At 30.4% G+C, this 16,975-nt stretch overlaps 1 protein-coding gene and 1 long non-coding RNA gene across 4 annotated transcripts; one reads left to right on the top strand and one right to left on the bottom strand.

Annotated features, from left to right (window-relative positions):
• The first annotated feature begins 5,654 nt into the window (after nt 1–5,654).
• On the top strand, nt 5,655–6,552 carry LOC111240882. The gene is made up of 2 exons (XR_002666513.1): nt 5,655–5,833; nt 6,238–6,552. It is a non-coding gene; the product is annotated as an uncharacterized LOC111240882 (long non-coding RNA).
• A 1,631-nt stretch (nt 6,553–8,183) lies between these two features.
• On the bottom strand, nt 8,184–16,418 carry LOC106780070 (E3 ubiquitin-protein ligase RGLG3). Of its 3 annotated transcripts, none has more exons than XM_014668306.2 (12): nt 16,318–16,418; nt 13,617–13,936; nt 12,904–12,988; nt 12,679–12,819; nt 12,485–12,598; nt 10,602–10,699; nt 10,424–10,503; nt 10,244–10,349; nt 9,327–9,454; nt 9,120–9,252; nt 8,967–9,023; nt 8,184–8,437 (listed from the first exon to the last, which is right to left on the bottom strand). In XM_014668306.2, exons 2-12 carry the CDS (start codon nt 13,917–13,919, stop codon nt 8,354–8,356), a joined length of 1,329 nt encoding a protein of 442 aa, XP_014523792.1. In that variant the 5' UTR covers nt 13,920–13,936; nt 16,318–16,418; the 3' UTR covers nt 8,184–8,353. The 3 variants fall into 3 exon arrangements, with proteins under 3 accessions (XP_014523792.1, XP_022632568.1, XP_014523793.1); XM_022776847.1 differs by having other exon boundaries at nt 9,129–9,252; XM_014668307.2 differs by lacking the exon at nt 16,318–16,418 and adding an exon at nt 16,203–16,289.
• Between the last annotated feature and the right edge of the window lie 557 nt (nt 16,419–16,975).

Here is a 16,975-nt window from a genome sequence, read left to right as displayed (position 1 = left end):
GAAAATCGACCCATATAATCAAATTCTTTTGTGTTAGGTTTTTTAATGTTTTAAAATCATTTGACATCATATAAGTGAAAGAATGATGTCCTTGGATATCAAATACAAGGAGCGGATGTCAAATCACCTATAAACATATGTATAGTAGGAAGTCGACATCAAATTTATTAATTATTTTATTTAAAAAACTATCACTAGTATTTTTTACGTTTGTTTTTTCTTGAATATAGACATTGCATTAGCGACATTATAACCTATATTTGTGTTGGTCCCGTCACTTACACATTTTAGTTATTTGTTATAATTGAGAGATTAGAAATCATGTTAAAAGTAAGTTTTTGTTGAACTTCAACTATTTATCTCACAATAATAAATTATGTAATTAGATGTATAAAGCAAACCAGAGAAAATTAATAAAAGAAAAAAAAAGTAATTAAGAAAAAATTAATTAATTTCTGAGTAACTAGAATTAACGTTGTATATTTATTATTACATATATAAATTTGAACAGGAAAAGGGGAACATAAAACAAAGACTGTGAGATGGTAATGTTTACTTACGAATCGTGGTTTTGAAGGATTTTATATTGCAGCAACGATGAAATTTTGGTTCAGAAGAAGGATATATAATAATGGCCAATAAGGTTTGTCGTGTTGAATTGTTTTCAAGAACATCACTAAATCTATAATCTTTTGTCCTGTTTATATTTAAAGTTTGGTCTAAGAGATGTTTAACACTTGGTGGAAATGACTACTTAGTTTATAGACAATATTGAATTATTCATTGTAGCATCCTATCGTCTATTCCATGACTTAAAGTCACATCAATACTAGAGTAAAAGAAATAGTTTATGTTTAGTATTTAGAATTAGTTATATTTCTTAATTACTTAGACAATCTTCTTAAAACACAAAATAAACATTAGAAAGAGAGTTTAAATGTTGATTTCAAAAACTTTTTGTTAGAAAATAAATCATATCCCGACATTATTATAGAATAATTATAGTAATAATGTTACATTATTATAGAATATTTTTAGGAATAAAATAGTATAATTATATATTCTTTCTCTTGTATATATTTATCATATTTTATTCAAAATTAATAAGAGAGTTTTTTCCTTATATTTCTTTTTTTACATGGTATCAGAACAGGTTTTCTGATCCTTCTCTACTTTGTCTTTGTTGCCGCCGGTGGCCGGCGACCCCTAAAAGTCTCTTTTTCAACCTGTGCCTTTATACTTCAATGGGCAATCTTTGGTTTTTGTCTCGCATATGTCCGGTGTTGTCATCCGGCCACCATCTCCGACCACTTTCCCGGCCATCGTCTCCGCCACTTGTGCCACCGATGCACCAACACCTAGTCATTCCTCTATTGCTTTCGCTATCTTCTTCTCTATTCTAAAGGCCTCCCTTATGTTCATGGCAGTTAAGTCCCTTGAAGTTTTGTTGTTGTTTAGGGTGATTAAGTCCCTACAGGTTTGTGGTTGTTAGCCTTTTAATTCCAGCCGTTGCAGAGTAGTGTAGTCCCTACAGGTCTGTTGTTGTTTGCCTTTGGAGGACAGATGTTTCCTAAAGGCTTGTTGCTGTTTAGGGCAGTAAGTCCCTTGAAGTTTTGTTGTTGTTTAGGGTGATTAAGTCTCTACAGGTTTGTGGTTGTTAGCCTTTTAATTTCAGCCACTACAGGGTAGTGTAGTCCCTGCAGGTCTGTTGTTGTTTGCCCCTGCAGTTTGTTGCTGGAGGCCCTTCATTTGTTCTTGCAATTTGTGTTCATCAATAGTGGCGAACAACGAAAATGACAGCGCGCCGATGACACTCTTGAAGATAGATTACATATTTCAAATTGAGTTTATGTATTCCAAGCTTCGTCCATACAATCTGTATGTTTCAGCTTGAGGGGGAGTGTTAGAAAATAAATCATATCCTGAAATTATGGAGAGAATATATTGTTATTATTATAGGTGATTTGTAGTAGTAATGTAATATTATTATGGAATAATTATAGTAATAATGTTATATTATTATAGAATATTTTTAGGGATAAAATAACAGAATTATATATTCTTTCTCTTGTATATATTTATCATATTTTATTCAAAATTAATAAGACAGTTTTTTTCCTATATTTCTTTTTTTACACTTTTTTTAAGTAGATTTTAATATTACTTTAAAGGGATTAGAAGATATTTAATAGTAGTTAAATACTTTGATTTAAAGAAAGTGTTGAGTGGAAAACTTATTTAAACACAATGGGAGAGAAACATACATTGATTTACTTAATTTAAATTATGTTATGTTGTCTCTTAAATTTTTTTTAAGAGGTTTCACTAAAACGAGTTTGACCATTTTGGTTTACAAAACTAATCAAACTAATTAAACGAGTTTTAGCCACTTTTGATATTAATATTTGACGAACTATCTAGAACGTTTAACTCCTCTAAGTTAAACTTAAGTGTTTAAATTCGTCCATAAATCTAACACAATAAAAATGTTTTTGAAATCTTACAAAACAGAAAATAATTTTCATAGAGAGATATAAGATATTACAAAAAAAAAATCTGAAAATTTGTAAAACAATCTTTTAAAAAAAAAAAGTCTCAAGAGTTTAAAAAGATAATAGAGTTGAAAAAGATTTGCATCTGACATAACAATTATGCTGAAAGTAAGAAAAAAAATAAACATAAAATATTGTTAAGTATGTATACTCTGTAATTGACGTGAGACTTAATGTCATAAATTATTTTTAACTTTGTAGTAGACTAATTGAAGTTGTTCAAAAGTTTTAATATACTTTGACAAATGTCATTAAATCAATATATATGTTTTGAATTGCGTGGAATTGTTGGTTTTGTGGACATGATGGGTAACTATCATTAATACGTTTTTGTGTTTTGATTGAAACAATTTCAAAATTATACGATTTCTTTTGTTTCAAACCAGACTTTTAATTTCAACAAGTCCTCAAAACCACACAGTGAGAAAACTACACATATTTTTGGATCAATCTTCACTTTCAATATATTTATAAATTAATATATTTTAAGTAATGGATAATAACGAAGTAGGAACAAAATGTTAAGTGTATTATAAGTTTTTCAACTCATCAAATAATTTTTTTTTCTCTTTATAGCAAGTCAACTTGGGTCATTCTCATCATTAAAGTCTTCTACATTCTTGCTAGCACAGTCAAAGTATTCTAGTTTTCAAATTATATGACATTTTTTAGGATAGTTACATGAATTCTAATTTCCAACTTATAAATTTCAATGTTTGGCATCTTTCTTTGTCTTTATTCTAATTGTGAATATATGTTTATTTTGGGAATGATTCAATAGAAAGTTATGAAAGGCCAAATAAAAACCAAACTAATACCAATATATAAAAATTTAAAAAGTGTAATAACAAATTTTCATATTAACAACAATGATAAGTAAATCGAATCAAAGTAATAACATGTGGATATGGATTAGTTTAACTAAACCATGATTAATATAATGACAATAGGCTTTGTCGAAATTAAAGTAATTAAATCTTTGATATTAATTAATTTTTGCACACGAAAACATTTTACTTGTGAAATTGACAGTAATTATAAGAATATATCATAATCATTATTTAATGTCTTGTTACGTATTTTGTTAGTTTTAAATTCTTAATGTTTTTTAACCATAATTTTTTAGTACTTATAATTAAATTTAGATTTGGTCCAATGCTAAAGATGAAAAAAAAAGTAGTTAATATAATTAAGTTAAAAGACTGTTTCTAATTAATATAGTTAAGGTTAAAAAAATATTTTAAGTAATACACTAAAATTCAATACAAAAAGTAATTATATGTATTATTTTTTCTTTTACTCAATACCTTCCTTAAATATTATCCCTTTTTAATTTATAAAATAAAGCATAAAAGAGAAATCTTAGAAGAAGAAACAAGTACTTTCAGAAGGAAAATAAAAAGAGAAAATGCAGTGAGTCACAGTCACACAATACGCCGCCGTTTCCGTTTTCAACATATACCTAGTGTCTACCGGCTTTTGCTTCGACGGCGCCACACCGTTTCTTAACAGCGAAACGAACGCGACAGAGTCCAATTTAACGGAGTCTAATTCCGTTAAATTGTTTTGGCTTGGGATGAAGGTCGTTTTCCAGGTCGCTGAATCATCGTTTTGTGACATTATGATTACATGAATTCGTCAGCCATGTTCGTCACTATACGCTGTTGTAAAGCAATGAAACCATAACCTGACGTAGCACTTTTGTATATAATATAATATAACATATAAATCTTCTATAATTATTTTTTGTCTGAATTATATTAGCCTCCAACTTTTTAAATTCAATACAACTTTTCTACTATTTAAAAAATTTAACTTTTTGGCTAAATATACTTCTCATTCATTTGTTTTGTTGGAATGATCAATTTCGGTTTACTATTTTAAAATATAACTATTTTATTTTTTTCTCATTACAAGTTTTTTCCATTATGATTTGATAATATATGTTAGAATTTAATTGAACTAAAACAAAACGAAAATGATATTTCAACACCAATTTTTTCACATCATTTTGACACTGCGCACGTGTCAAAATATTGTCAAAATATGGTCGGACGATTTCAAATTAAAAAAAAAAAACTTTGGTTTTTTTCTTTCAAATATACTCTTGTCTTAGCTTTTTTTAATTTAAAATTGTCCAACCACATTTTGATACGTGTACAGTGTCAAAATAGTGTAAAAAATTGGTGTTAAAATATCATTTTCCAAAACAAAAGGGAAACATCTCTAAAATGAAGCATCGGATCAAAGCGATGGATTATTTTATTATTTTAGAAAATAGAAAATTAAGTATTTCTATTTCAACGATGAAAAAAAAAACTACACATTGAAAAAATTAGGTAGAAAGTGAAAGTTGTTTTATATTTTTTTTATTAAAAATATTCATATAAGAATCTCGTAATGAGGACTATTATTTTATTTTATTTATTTTTAATCATTAAAATATTGTTATTTTGACTCTAGTGTTTACTATTTTCAGCAAAAATGAAAAAAACACGATTGTTTAATATATCAATGGCGTGCGTAGAAACAATAAAATAAAAGGAAGCATTCAAAGCCATGAAAACGACATATTATGAACAAATGCACTTTTAACATCGTCATCTCGAAACAACATGGATTATATTTTTATTTTATTTTTCTCTTTATCTCCCTCTTTCTCAAATTCTATCTTCAATGACAGATTATATATAAAATTTAATTCGATATTATTAGGGTGTATAAAAAAAATAAAGAAAAATCCTAGATAAATCCCTCTTGAAGATATAATTTACTACTTTCAATATTCAAATACACAACTATAATTGAAGTACATTTTACAATATGATGTCAAGATTCATTAATATTTAATTATTCTTCAAAATATCTATGTTTAAAAATTGAACTTTTAAAATCAAAACTACACATTTAATTTTTATTTTGCCTCTTACAAATTAACCGCACATTGTTTTGTTTGTCTTTTTCCCAATAATATATGAGAAATATTCTATTTCACTTTGGTACGTTTCCAACAAAAGATTTGTCTTTTTTTTTTTTAATTTAATTTTTAATATTAGGGTAAATTCAGTGGAAGTAGGTAAAACCTTGGTCTATATAAGAAGGGAAATGAATAGAGGGAGCAGATTCAATTGTTCTGAAGAAAGAAAGTGGAGGTATGAGTGGAAACAACGGCGGTGGAAACGGGTCGGGTCAGGGTCCTCCGGTGAGGAGGCCGCATCCCTCCGGTACATTCGCCAACGTTCCGCCCAACCGAGCGGAAAGCCGAAAAACGATCATAATGGGTATCTTTAAGTCGAATTCTTCTTCTTCATCCTCTTCCTGAACCTTAATTTGTTATCTCTCCATGTATAATAAAATAATATTTTTTATTTTTTCTTTTCCTAGTCGTGTGGTTGTGTTGGTACCATAGTATATGTTGTTGATGATCCTTGATGGAATCAGTGTTGTTGTTCTTTGTTTTTCTGCAAAGAAGTTCAGTAATCTGTTTCTTTTTCATGGCGAAACCAGTTTACACTGCAGTGGCCAGAACACAGGGTCTACTGTTAAAGGAACGAACAAATGAATGAAAATGATTTCCAATTGTTATGATTTATTTTCACAAATATTTGAACAACATTTTTCTACAATAATATATTAAGAAGGATCATTCTTATCTTACAAATTGATTTAAGCTCTATTATGACAGATTTGAAGTATTTGGATGTTTATTAATTGGTTGGAATGCCGCCATTTCAAATCTCTATATCATTGCAGAAATTGTTGAAAGAACTCAATAAACCTCATCTGATTCTTCTCTAAGGTTTTGTACCTGCTTGTCTTATGTAAGAGACAAAGTGTGTTGTGATGTTTATTACACCCTATCAACAACTTTATCTTAAGCTTGTGGGTCGCAGGTTTTGTGTCTTTTTATGGTATTTCTTGAATAGGTGTCAGATCTGTGATAGTCTTTATGGTTTTCTGATACACTAGGTATGTTTAACGGAATCATCCTTCTTTCTGACATATTTCTTTTATGCACATCTCAAGGATTAAATGATTAATTATACATAAGAATCATTATCAATTATATATATCATGTCCCAAATAAACATATAAATTATAATGAACTATATCGTATCATAGTTTGCTGAGTACAACAGGCCTAACGTATTTTATCAATAGAGGTCATAACTTGAGACTAACCTTTGATCGAGTATGTCATATCTGTCTTTGTCCTTAAAAGCGAAAATTGTTTAAAAAGTAAGTTTTTGACCCGTTTGTTCTTGAATATTTCTAGCACAGAAAAATTGATAAAAGGGTTATAAGTTAAATTTAACTTAAGTAAAGTTAATTTGTAACAATTTTTGTATAATTTTTCTGGGATATTATTTTTAACTTATATATAATTTTTTTAATGTAGAAATAAACTCATTTCATCTTTGATATCATTCTTTTAGAAATGCTTAGAATGAAGTTTGTTTGAAAAATTGTAAACACTGCAATAATTAATATCACAGTGCGAGGCAAAGAACTTTATCTTTTTCAGAAGTTATCAATTATAGACACGCATGTCTATCACTTGTCTGTTTTATTTCCTTTCCACAGAAATGAATTTTTCTTTGTCTCCAAATGTCTCTTGCACTTTATCCACATTCCTAAATACTTTGAGGAGTTATTTTTTTTTTCTTATTTAGAAGAAAAATCACAATCCATCTTGGTAATATTCATCTTGGTTAAAGCAAACAATGTTTAAGCTTCAAAAATAACAAGATTCAAGCACAAATAATCTCAACGACAAGCATCTTGTGTTTGTTCACACACACAATTGAATGAATAAGAAGATGAAACTTTTACCAAAGAACATGTTTTAGTGTAAAATGAAAATTGAAAATAATTAGTTGGAATGATAGATAATTAAAGCATGCCATGAAAAAGAAAAGACAATGTAGTGAGTGAAGGGTCACTTTCTTGGGGGTAAGCAAATGGAGTGTAACATCTTAAATGGTCAAAAACGAAAGAGACTGTCACGTGTCAAGAGAGGCAATTGGCGTTAAAAATGAACCTCTATGTTTCTTTCTCTTAATTCAACATCTCAATCACAATTGCGTCAAAATTAACTTTTCTTCTTTTTTTCTTGTTATTATATTTTTTGGATAGTTTTTTTTTTTTATTATTGCTTGGTGTTTTGATGTACAATTTTGAAGCGAAAGTTACGATCAAACTATTTTCTTGCCTTTTATGTCCATGTTACCAAGACAATAAGATGGAAAGTATTAGTTCAAGTTATAACCAATTAAAGCAATTGATGAAAAAGAAAAGATGATGTAAAAAAGTTAAAACAATTAATTGAGAGAAATTTGATGAAGAGATTGAGAACGTACCAAAATAAAGAAGACTACACATCTTTAAAAAATAATGAAAAATGTTAAATATAATAAAAATTATATATAAAATTAATTTTTCTTATCTTAAATATACTTATAACAGAAGAAATATAAATTAAACTAAAAATACAAATAAATAATAATAATAAACTAATAAGAAAAAATAAAAAATAAAAATAAAATAAAGATAATATATTTAACAAAATTTATAAAAAATGTTTCATTTAAGACTGAATTTTCAAATTTGTGGAGATACATATTCAAACACTTCCAAATTAAATGAGCATAATTTATTTTTTTTGAACACAAACAAAAATACACTGTACATACAAACCTTTCTGTACATCTTGTGAAGGAGATTTTACAGGTTCATTAGATTTCTTATACAGGTAATAGCGGAAATATAAAGCATGAATGATGTGTTAAGAAATGTCCAATTCAAGTGAATAGTCTCAGGCGAGTTGTAATTGGCTGCCGGCACATAGGGCAAGAAGACAATGTCACGCCACACTCCTTGCAAGTCTGTCAAAAGAAAAATGCAAATAATTAAGACATATTTTCACATGTTGGTTAAATATGCCGTAGTGCCTCTTGAGGAATTATATTTAAGGAAGTGAAAATAGATGGTTTCATCCACCCATTTTATTACTTTGTTACGGATTATGTACTGACAGTGAACAATTATTTGAAACTATTATTTGATCATAAACTACTGTGGATAATAAATTCATTGACTTTTATAATAGTTCTCTTAAGACTTAAAGTCACAGCAATGCTGAGATAAATATTTAATCGTTGCATTATTCTGACTTTGAGCAAGGAGAGTATCTTTTTCATTTTTCCATCAATTTTCATCCCCACCACAAAAGTAAGACTTCCTCAAACGAAAAAGTTTTCAACTTAAAATTTAAACACGATTAAACCTGAAACCAAAATATTAACATTGACATTAGCATAAAGTAAAAAAGAAATTAGGATTATCAAACATAAATAGTTAAAACCCTATGGCACACAAACATTAGCATCGAATAACTTCATTACAGAAACTTACTGTATGACCGCATCCAAAAGCCATGTCCTTCGGATTGGTTAAGCAAATAGGGCATGCCTAAAGCAAGAAACACATTTATCTCGTAAGCATAATTTGACTTTAAAATGAACCTAATGCAGGAGAAAGACACCTCAATCGGTACAGGAAGCATACTGATTCTACCGTAGCTGGAGCTGATGGCTCAACTGATTCAAATTTTGGAACTGCTAGAACTGCATTGTCACGATCTATTACTTCCTTAGGCGGAGGAAAAGGCCTTTTACGTTGATGGCTAATTGACTTTTCACTGCACCAGAATAATTTGAGATCTGTATCCTTGGATATAATTTAGAATTATCACACCTTTATTTCATTACTTACTTGGCCAGTTGAAGGTTTTGGGTTATCCGGTATTGAATTGGAATTTCCATAAGGGCAGCAAGTGCAAATGCTGCTTCCTTCTTTGATGCATCTTTGTTTTCAGCCATGATCTTTGTGAAATTCACAAACTGAAGGGGAAAGAAGGAACAAAAAGTGGATAACATGTCCATATTATAATAGTGGTATTTAGTAGTAGTAGAAGTAGTAGTAGTAATAAAAACTCAAATCATAAATGGTTCACAACTAAAGGTGGGTATTCTAAAATATGGAACACTTAAGATTTTGCAGTCTTTTTCTACTATTAAAGCAGTCATTTTAAAACTGATTACCTCCAATTCACATACTAATGCTATGTTTAAATATATCAGAACAATTTCTTCAAAATGTCTGGTTTTAAATACTCGTTAGAAAGAGAATTTTGGACTAATTCAACCATATAAAACTAGTCTGTATCTACTTATACACTATAATTTGATTATATCTCAAGTAGTCCAGCAGTACTGTTTCTTTTCAATTGTAGTGGTTTATGTATTGTTTCTGAAGCCCATTACAAGCTGTCATGATTCATTTACCCAAGTATGTTTTTATGACTTTTCTTTGATACACAAAGTTGTTTGTTAGCTTCAACTTGAGGGGAAATGTCAGAATATTATCGTATCCCATGTAAAAGTATTATTGTTTTTATTGTGTCAGTACATAGTCAGTGTTGTTGGGTGGGACATTTATTAGTTGTAAAATAATTTGTACTCGACCTAGATTACAGGCAGAGAGAGGGGTATAAGACCCATATTATATTCAGAATCTAGTTATAAGTATATCTATACCCTTAACCGTCCCCTAAAATTTAAACAATACTGAACACAAATTACAAACTCACGAAAATGAGCACATAGTCGGATCATACATCAGTCAAATACCTGAAAGTTGTCAAATAAGCGCTGAGCAATGCTATCATCGAAGTGCTTCATTTCATCCCATGGACCATCTCCAACTCCAACCAAAATAATTGAGAGGGGATAGTGACTGATGAATGATAATCAGAATAGCTCTACACTAAAGACAGATACCAAGAGCAGTAGCAAAAGAAATTGCTTTACCTTGCAGCAATAATGGAATTAATAGTTGCTTGTTCCTGTGGACTAAACTTTCCATGTGGTGTGCCTGAATTTCTGGTAACCTATAAAAAGAATATATTTCAGAAATAAAAAATAAAATTAGTGAAAAATAAATCATGTCACGAAAAGATACTAATAAACTAACATGAATAGGTAAAACCTGTCCATCAGCAATAATGACAAGAACATGGTATTGACCATTGCTTCTTTCCACAATATCAACTGCTGCATCGATTACAGGGGCAAATGATGTTGGACCTATGTACAAGGAGATAACTGTCAGAATTCGTATCACTGTTTAGATTCCCAAGTCATCTTTCTCCTTCAATTTTTTTTCCTATTTGGACTAGAAGAATAATTCATTGAAGAAAAATGGAAATATAAAGCAGGATTATCCTTAAAAATGATATAAAAAAAACCAGAGCATATACATCAACCTAAAAGGGAAATTTAGTGCACATTTATGCATAGCTTATTTTAGACAAATAAGCCCTTTGTTTTAAAAAACTCTTTCAGGAAGCTGTAGAAAAGAACTTTCATGACCCTACATAATAAGATCCTCAACAGAAAGTCTGCAATTAATGGAAACAGCAAAATATATCATATCCATTTGTCCTACTCTGACTGGGAAGGAATGAAGGAGCTGCTTTCACGTTTTTTATTGGTGCCTACAGTTCTTCCATAAAACTCGCTTCAATCTCTAGTCCAACTTGGCAAGATGATACTCTCTGCATTCTACTTCTAGACTCAGGTAATTCTAATTTTATATCCAAACCTTGGATATTGGTTCTAGAGCTATGAAGCATAGACACCGACACAATGCGGACACACGGATATGGGGATACAACTAAATTGCAAATATATATATATATATATGTATATATATATATATATATNTATATATATATATATATATATATATATATATATATACACACACACACACACACATATTAAAACGTACTAATTATACTTCATAATCTAAAAAAAATAAAAATCAAGAGAAACATTTATAAAAAAGAAGTCTAACAAAAGATTTTGTCTCTTCTAATATGTAGACTTGCCCTTCAAGAGTTGTCATCAGGGAGCATGAACTGTTAGACACTGATATATGTGACACGTATTTTTCAATACATAAAAAATGCTTTGAGACAAGGATTATAGTATGAAGACAAAGGCAATACTAACATTGTTACTCTAATGTGGATTGGACAGGATCACCTATAAAAGATTCAATTTTGGATATTGTGTTCCTATTAGAGATCTCATGGAAAAACAAGAAACATAACATAGTTGCTAGATCCAATGCAGAAGCAAAATATGCATGGCTAAAGCAACTACTACAAGAACTAAATATTGTGGACATATTTGTTACAATCAAGCTACAATTTACAATACATCAAACCTAATCTTCCATGAAAGAACCAAACACAGATATTGATGATCACTTTTTTAGAGAAAAGGTGCTCTTTAGAGTAAACACAACCGATTTTGTCAATTCCATCAACCAATTGGTAGACGTGTTCACCAAGTCCCTCATATGTCATTGGGTTAAGTACATTTGTAACAAACATAGGACATATGACATATACTTTAACTTGAGAGAGACTGTTAGAATGTAATTAGCCACTAGCAATTAAAGATTGTACGAAATTAGGATCATTTATTCCTGATTTTCAGTCAAGAATTTGTTGTATTTAATTCTGAAAAACGGTATAAAACATACCATGTGGTCTGCATTTGACACACAACATTCAGATAACACTTTCTTATAAACTGCATACAAAGCCCATTACTTTCACAAGTTTTCTAGGTCATTGGATCAGCACATCAACTATCATGTCTTCTACAAGTGTTTATGTCATATTTTCATGTATATATTATATAATTTTTCTTACAGTGGTGACTTGCCATCATCATCATACAGGTACTTCTAGACAATCACTATAGTAGGGTTATTCTGCAGGGTCCTAAATACGTTTGATATATAAACTTGTAAAAGAAAATTGTAAATAATGGTCAGCAAGGACAATAATATTAAACCTGCCAATTTTAAGTGTGGCACAATCTCTCGGTAGCGTGCAAGTACTTCCTCAAAACCGTGACAATAGCGATCATCAGGATAAAAGCTGAACACATTCTGATCATGTGTATATGCTACAAAAGTATACTAATAATATCAATAGAGGAGAACAAATAAAATTTCTTCGAAAAGTAAATCAGAAACAGCTTCTCACCATCACCAAATCCAAAACATGGGATCAGATTGTCTTCATCAAACGAAGAGAGAGTACGGCCAATAATAGAGATCGCTTGCTCATATGGATTAGGAGTGTTTCCAATATAATGAAGGCTTTTATGGTTGAAAGAATATTTTCCTACAATTACCACGGTATGACTTTTCAGCATTCTCCATAGTTATATGTACGTATACAATTAATTTTGTGTTCAACAGAAATAACCTGTCCACTCATTGCTTTTGGTGAAGTCAATACCAATTATAAGATTCGAAGACTCCAAACCAGCTTCTCTCAAAGCGGAAACAACCTGAGATATAACATGCAAAAGCTAAGTTTTTTAGGAAATCCTCGAGAAATAGCAAATCATGTACGGTAAAGGGAGGTACATCTTTCTACCAGAGAATGTTGGCCTAAACATTTTTCAAGACTAACAAATTCCGTTTGATTTTATCTAGTTGCGTCCTTAAATATCCTAATATAATTGTTTCGAGTCTCCATAGCTAAACCACTGAGTTAATATTTCTTCATAGTTCATATTTCTTCTGAAACTTTTTTAAATGGACCCACATTTTTTCATGGTGCGAACATTTTTAAATGGACCCACATTTCTTTATAGTTCATATTTCTTCTGAAACTAAAGCAGGTTATCAATAAATTTATATGTAAAAGTTGTAACACATTCAATGACTATTAGTATGTCCACATATAGATAATATAGATAACTGGAAAACTTTAAAGAAATAGTGAAGTTCAACTGATCAACAAATTCTTACACAAGTTGATTTGAAATTATATAATCAAACAAACTAAAATTTTCCTACAAGCCTGATTGAGGAATAATCCTCTAGTATACCAGAAAGAAGTTTTCCTTGGAATGATAAGATTAATAATTACTATTTCCCCTAAATCAATGAGCAAAAAGTAGCAGTGAAAACCTGATCCAATGAACTGAAATTGTCAGCTATATATGTGGGTTGCTGCTTATGCTGATGTTTGGTATTCACTAAACTCCCAGCATATAAAGAGGGTTGAACCGGTTGATGATATCGATAGCTAGTATTCATTGAACTTTCATCATAGGAAGGGTGCTCATGATATCGATGACTAGCATTTGCTGAACTTCCAACGAAGGAAGGGGTTTGATGATATTGGTGGTTAGTATTTGCTGAACTTCCATCAGAGGAACGGGGTCGCTGGTGAAAATCAGCATGAGAATCACTAGACTCTGCATTTCCCATAATTAAAGTCCTTTCACCTATATCAAAATTAAAAGTAAATAGACAACACCAGGTATATACAAACTCATCTACATTTTCAGAATCTATCAAGTATATACAACCCCAATTAAATTGTAATGGTGGTTTGGGGTTTTCGGTGTAGAGGTTGGTGGTTGGTGAGGGAGGAGGAGGAAGGAGATAGAAAGGTGGTGTAGAGGGGCAATGTAGGAGATGGAGAGGTGGTGTGGAGGAGGAAGAGGAAGGGATGAAAAAAAGTTTCTGAAAAAAAGAAAACAGAACAAAAAATAAAATAAAAAACTAAAAAAAAAAATAGTTCGAGATACCAGTAAGTGGCATCCCCAAACGACGCTAACTCCAATTAACAGAAGGACATACATTGCGCGATATTAAAAAAAATTAGGACTCAATTGAGTAAAAAAAAAGTATTGGAAAACACTTGAATATATGACTTCAATATAGGAACTAGAGTACTAACTAAACCTAGATTTAAATATTAGGACCTACTTCTTATTTCTTTGAAGTCCGAAGTTTTTTCATACTAAAGTTCCATACTGTGTGTGGGAACCTTCTTCGATTCTTACATCTAAATATCTTCTTTTACGTGAGTATTCTATTCTTACATCTAAATATCTTCTTTTACGTGAGTCTGGTACTAGTAGAGTTAGATAATCTCTATACATAATCCCTTTCAATAGACCACATAACATCATATCAATGTAGTACTGCTTACTTATATGTACTGCATACTAGTCGTGACTCCTAAGTGAGCAGTACTACATTCACAACATATACACAAAACACATTTTCCATTCCAAAACACTTTAAATTAATTTAAAATAGAATATTTCCTCAAATTTTCGCCCAATGCCCACTTTCCCCACATAGCAAAATCAAAAACAGAGCTCTTTGGATTTCAAATTTTAGTTGGTTCCCAGTGGCACCTATCTCGCGCCTAGTGGTCCAAGCCTCTGATGCTCACTAGAAAACCAAATTTTCATTTTGGCTTACTACCCTTCGGTCTCGTTCAGTGACTAAGGTCCAGGAAACCAATTTTATGGAGCTCACCCAACATGCCCAGGTCTCAGCCAACAAGTGATGAGAGGGTGCTCTGCAAGCAATGAGAGGGTGCTCTGCAAGCAATGAGAGGGGGCTCACTAAAAGTGGAAACTTTTGCTCACGCCCAGTGGTGCTGAGGTCGTACGGGACTACATAATTCAGAACCTAAGTCATTTTACCTCTTTCTTGAACCAAAATGAGCTTAATTCACTTCAAATTCTTCTCAAATAGTATCACTTGACCAACTCGATACACCATACTTAGATCGCAACATTTACCCAGTCTCATTTCTATCAAATAGTTAAATCAAACATGTATAACTACTTTACAAACAAGTTCAATATATTACTCATTTATCACACCCTCCTCCTCATCATCACAAAATGTGAACAAGTAGTAATTGTAAATTTTTACTAGCTTCCCTTACCTGAGTATACTAAACTCTCACAAACGAAGAAACAATGCTACCGTCACTAGAGACCTAGAGCTAGGAATTCCAATAAGACAGATATAATGGTAGTACCGACTGAGATGATCATTTTCTTAACTCTCATCACTAAGATTGATGAGTAAAACAACACCAAAACTAAAGAATAAAGACTCTGTGCAGTAAATAGAAACTCCGTTTTGAAATCTGATCGATTCAAAATCTTCCTTAGCTCTTCAATGACCACGTGGTGCGATCATATTCTAAAATAAATGAGAATTGGAGGAGAATTTGAAAGAAAAGAGGAAAGGAAAATGGTTGGTGAAAGGGAGAGTGGGAGGAAGAAAGGATAAACACGAAGGTGCTTTCTCCCTCTCTCTTCTGTTTCTCTTTTTTCTATTTTTAAAACACTACAACCACAACGGTTTTAGTATGCTTAAACATCATTCGCAGCAGCTTATATAAAGCTTAAACAAATTTCCAAGAATAACATTTCATTTTCACAGCTAGCTTTCTAAAAGTATAAACCAGACTCATTTGTTTAGCAATACATGTTTCTGAAAACCCATCTAATTAAACGAAATTGGAAAGTATTTTCAGCAAAAAAAATCTGCCAAAGCTAGGTTTGACCAGCTACAGAACAAAGATGAAAAAGAGAAACATAACAAAACTTGATAGTATTCCGTCAATAGCTATGACACATGCTCTGCCAAATATTACTAGCCACAAACTAAACGCCGTTTGATTTCTAACATCAGATTTCGTCACCGGAAAATAAAAATTTCAATTTATTCAGTAACCTTAACAGGATTGAGGATTCTGCAATTGCATCACAGATCCAAAACACTAACGTCAAACTTAAATTGCACGAATCAAGAATCGTATCAGTATTGCAGAAAGAGAGTGTTGAGTCACCTGAGCGAAAACGAATCTGAGTTCGAAGTGAATGAATTGCCTTAGCTCGCGCTTTTTCTAGATACTATTTTGACCACGGTGACCATTTTCTCATACAGGATATTGTTGACTAATTTTATAAAATAAGATAAAAAAGATTAAAAAATAAAAATACAACATCAATTTTGATTTTAACGAATATCTTTATATATTTTCAAATATAATTTCTTAAGTTTTTATAGCTCGTTCTGTTTTGATTTAAGTTAACACGTAATCTTTAACATATTCATTAAGTAAAAATTAATAAATTACTTAAAAATAGGTCTTAAATGTTGAATTGTTATCAGATTAATTTTAAAACTTGGTATTCTAATTTTTTTCATTAGCAGCTTAGAAAATTTAATTGGACTATATTTAAAGAAAATAATTGAAGAAAAAACGTAAAAAATAATAATTAAAAAACATAAATTTTTCTTGAAAAAATAATATTTTAATACACATTTTTTTAATTCTCTTTTTCTAAAAATAATATAAAAATTTACTTTTTTTTATATCTATTTTATCTTTATATTAGGTATCAAATAAATATATATGCATGGTATATTTTTTAAAATAATGATATATAGATAAAAAAATTTATAACATTAAAATATTATTTATGTATTATTTTGTTATTAGT

Source organism: Vigna radiata, unplaced genomic scaffold (genome assembly GCF_000741045.1).
Source record: "Vigna radiata var. radiata cultivar VC1973A unplaced genomic scaffold, Vradiata_ver6 scaffold_380, whole genome shotgun sequence".
NCBI classification, from domain to species: Eukaryota; Viridiplantae; Streptophyta; class Magnoliopsida; order Fabales; family Fabaceae; genus Vigna; species Vigna radiata.
The sequence above is the reverse complement of the archived record's forward strand: the minus strand, read 5'-3'. Positions and strand labels throughout refer to the sequence as shown.

What these genes read in the sequence shown, in the direction of transcription:
- LOC106780070 (XM_014668306.2), bottom strand. Translation starts at nt 13,919, where the DNA reads ATGGGAAATGCAGAGTCTAGTGATTCTCATGCTGATTTTCACCAGCGA. An exon ending in ATTTCAGTTCATTGGATCAG is followed by an intron (nt 12,989 to 13,616) that starts GTTTTCACTGCT and finishes GTTATATCTCAG; the next exon opens with GTTGTTTCCGCTTTGAGAGA. An exon ending in CAAAAGCAATGAGTGGACAG is followed by an intron (nt 12,820 to 12,903) that starts GTTATTTCTGTT and finishes TGGTAATTGTAG; the next exon opens with GAAAATATTCTTTCAACCAT.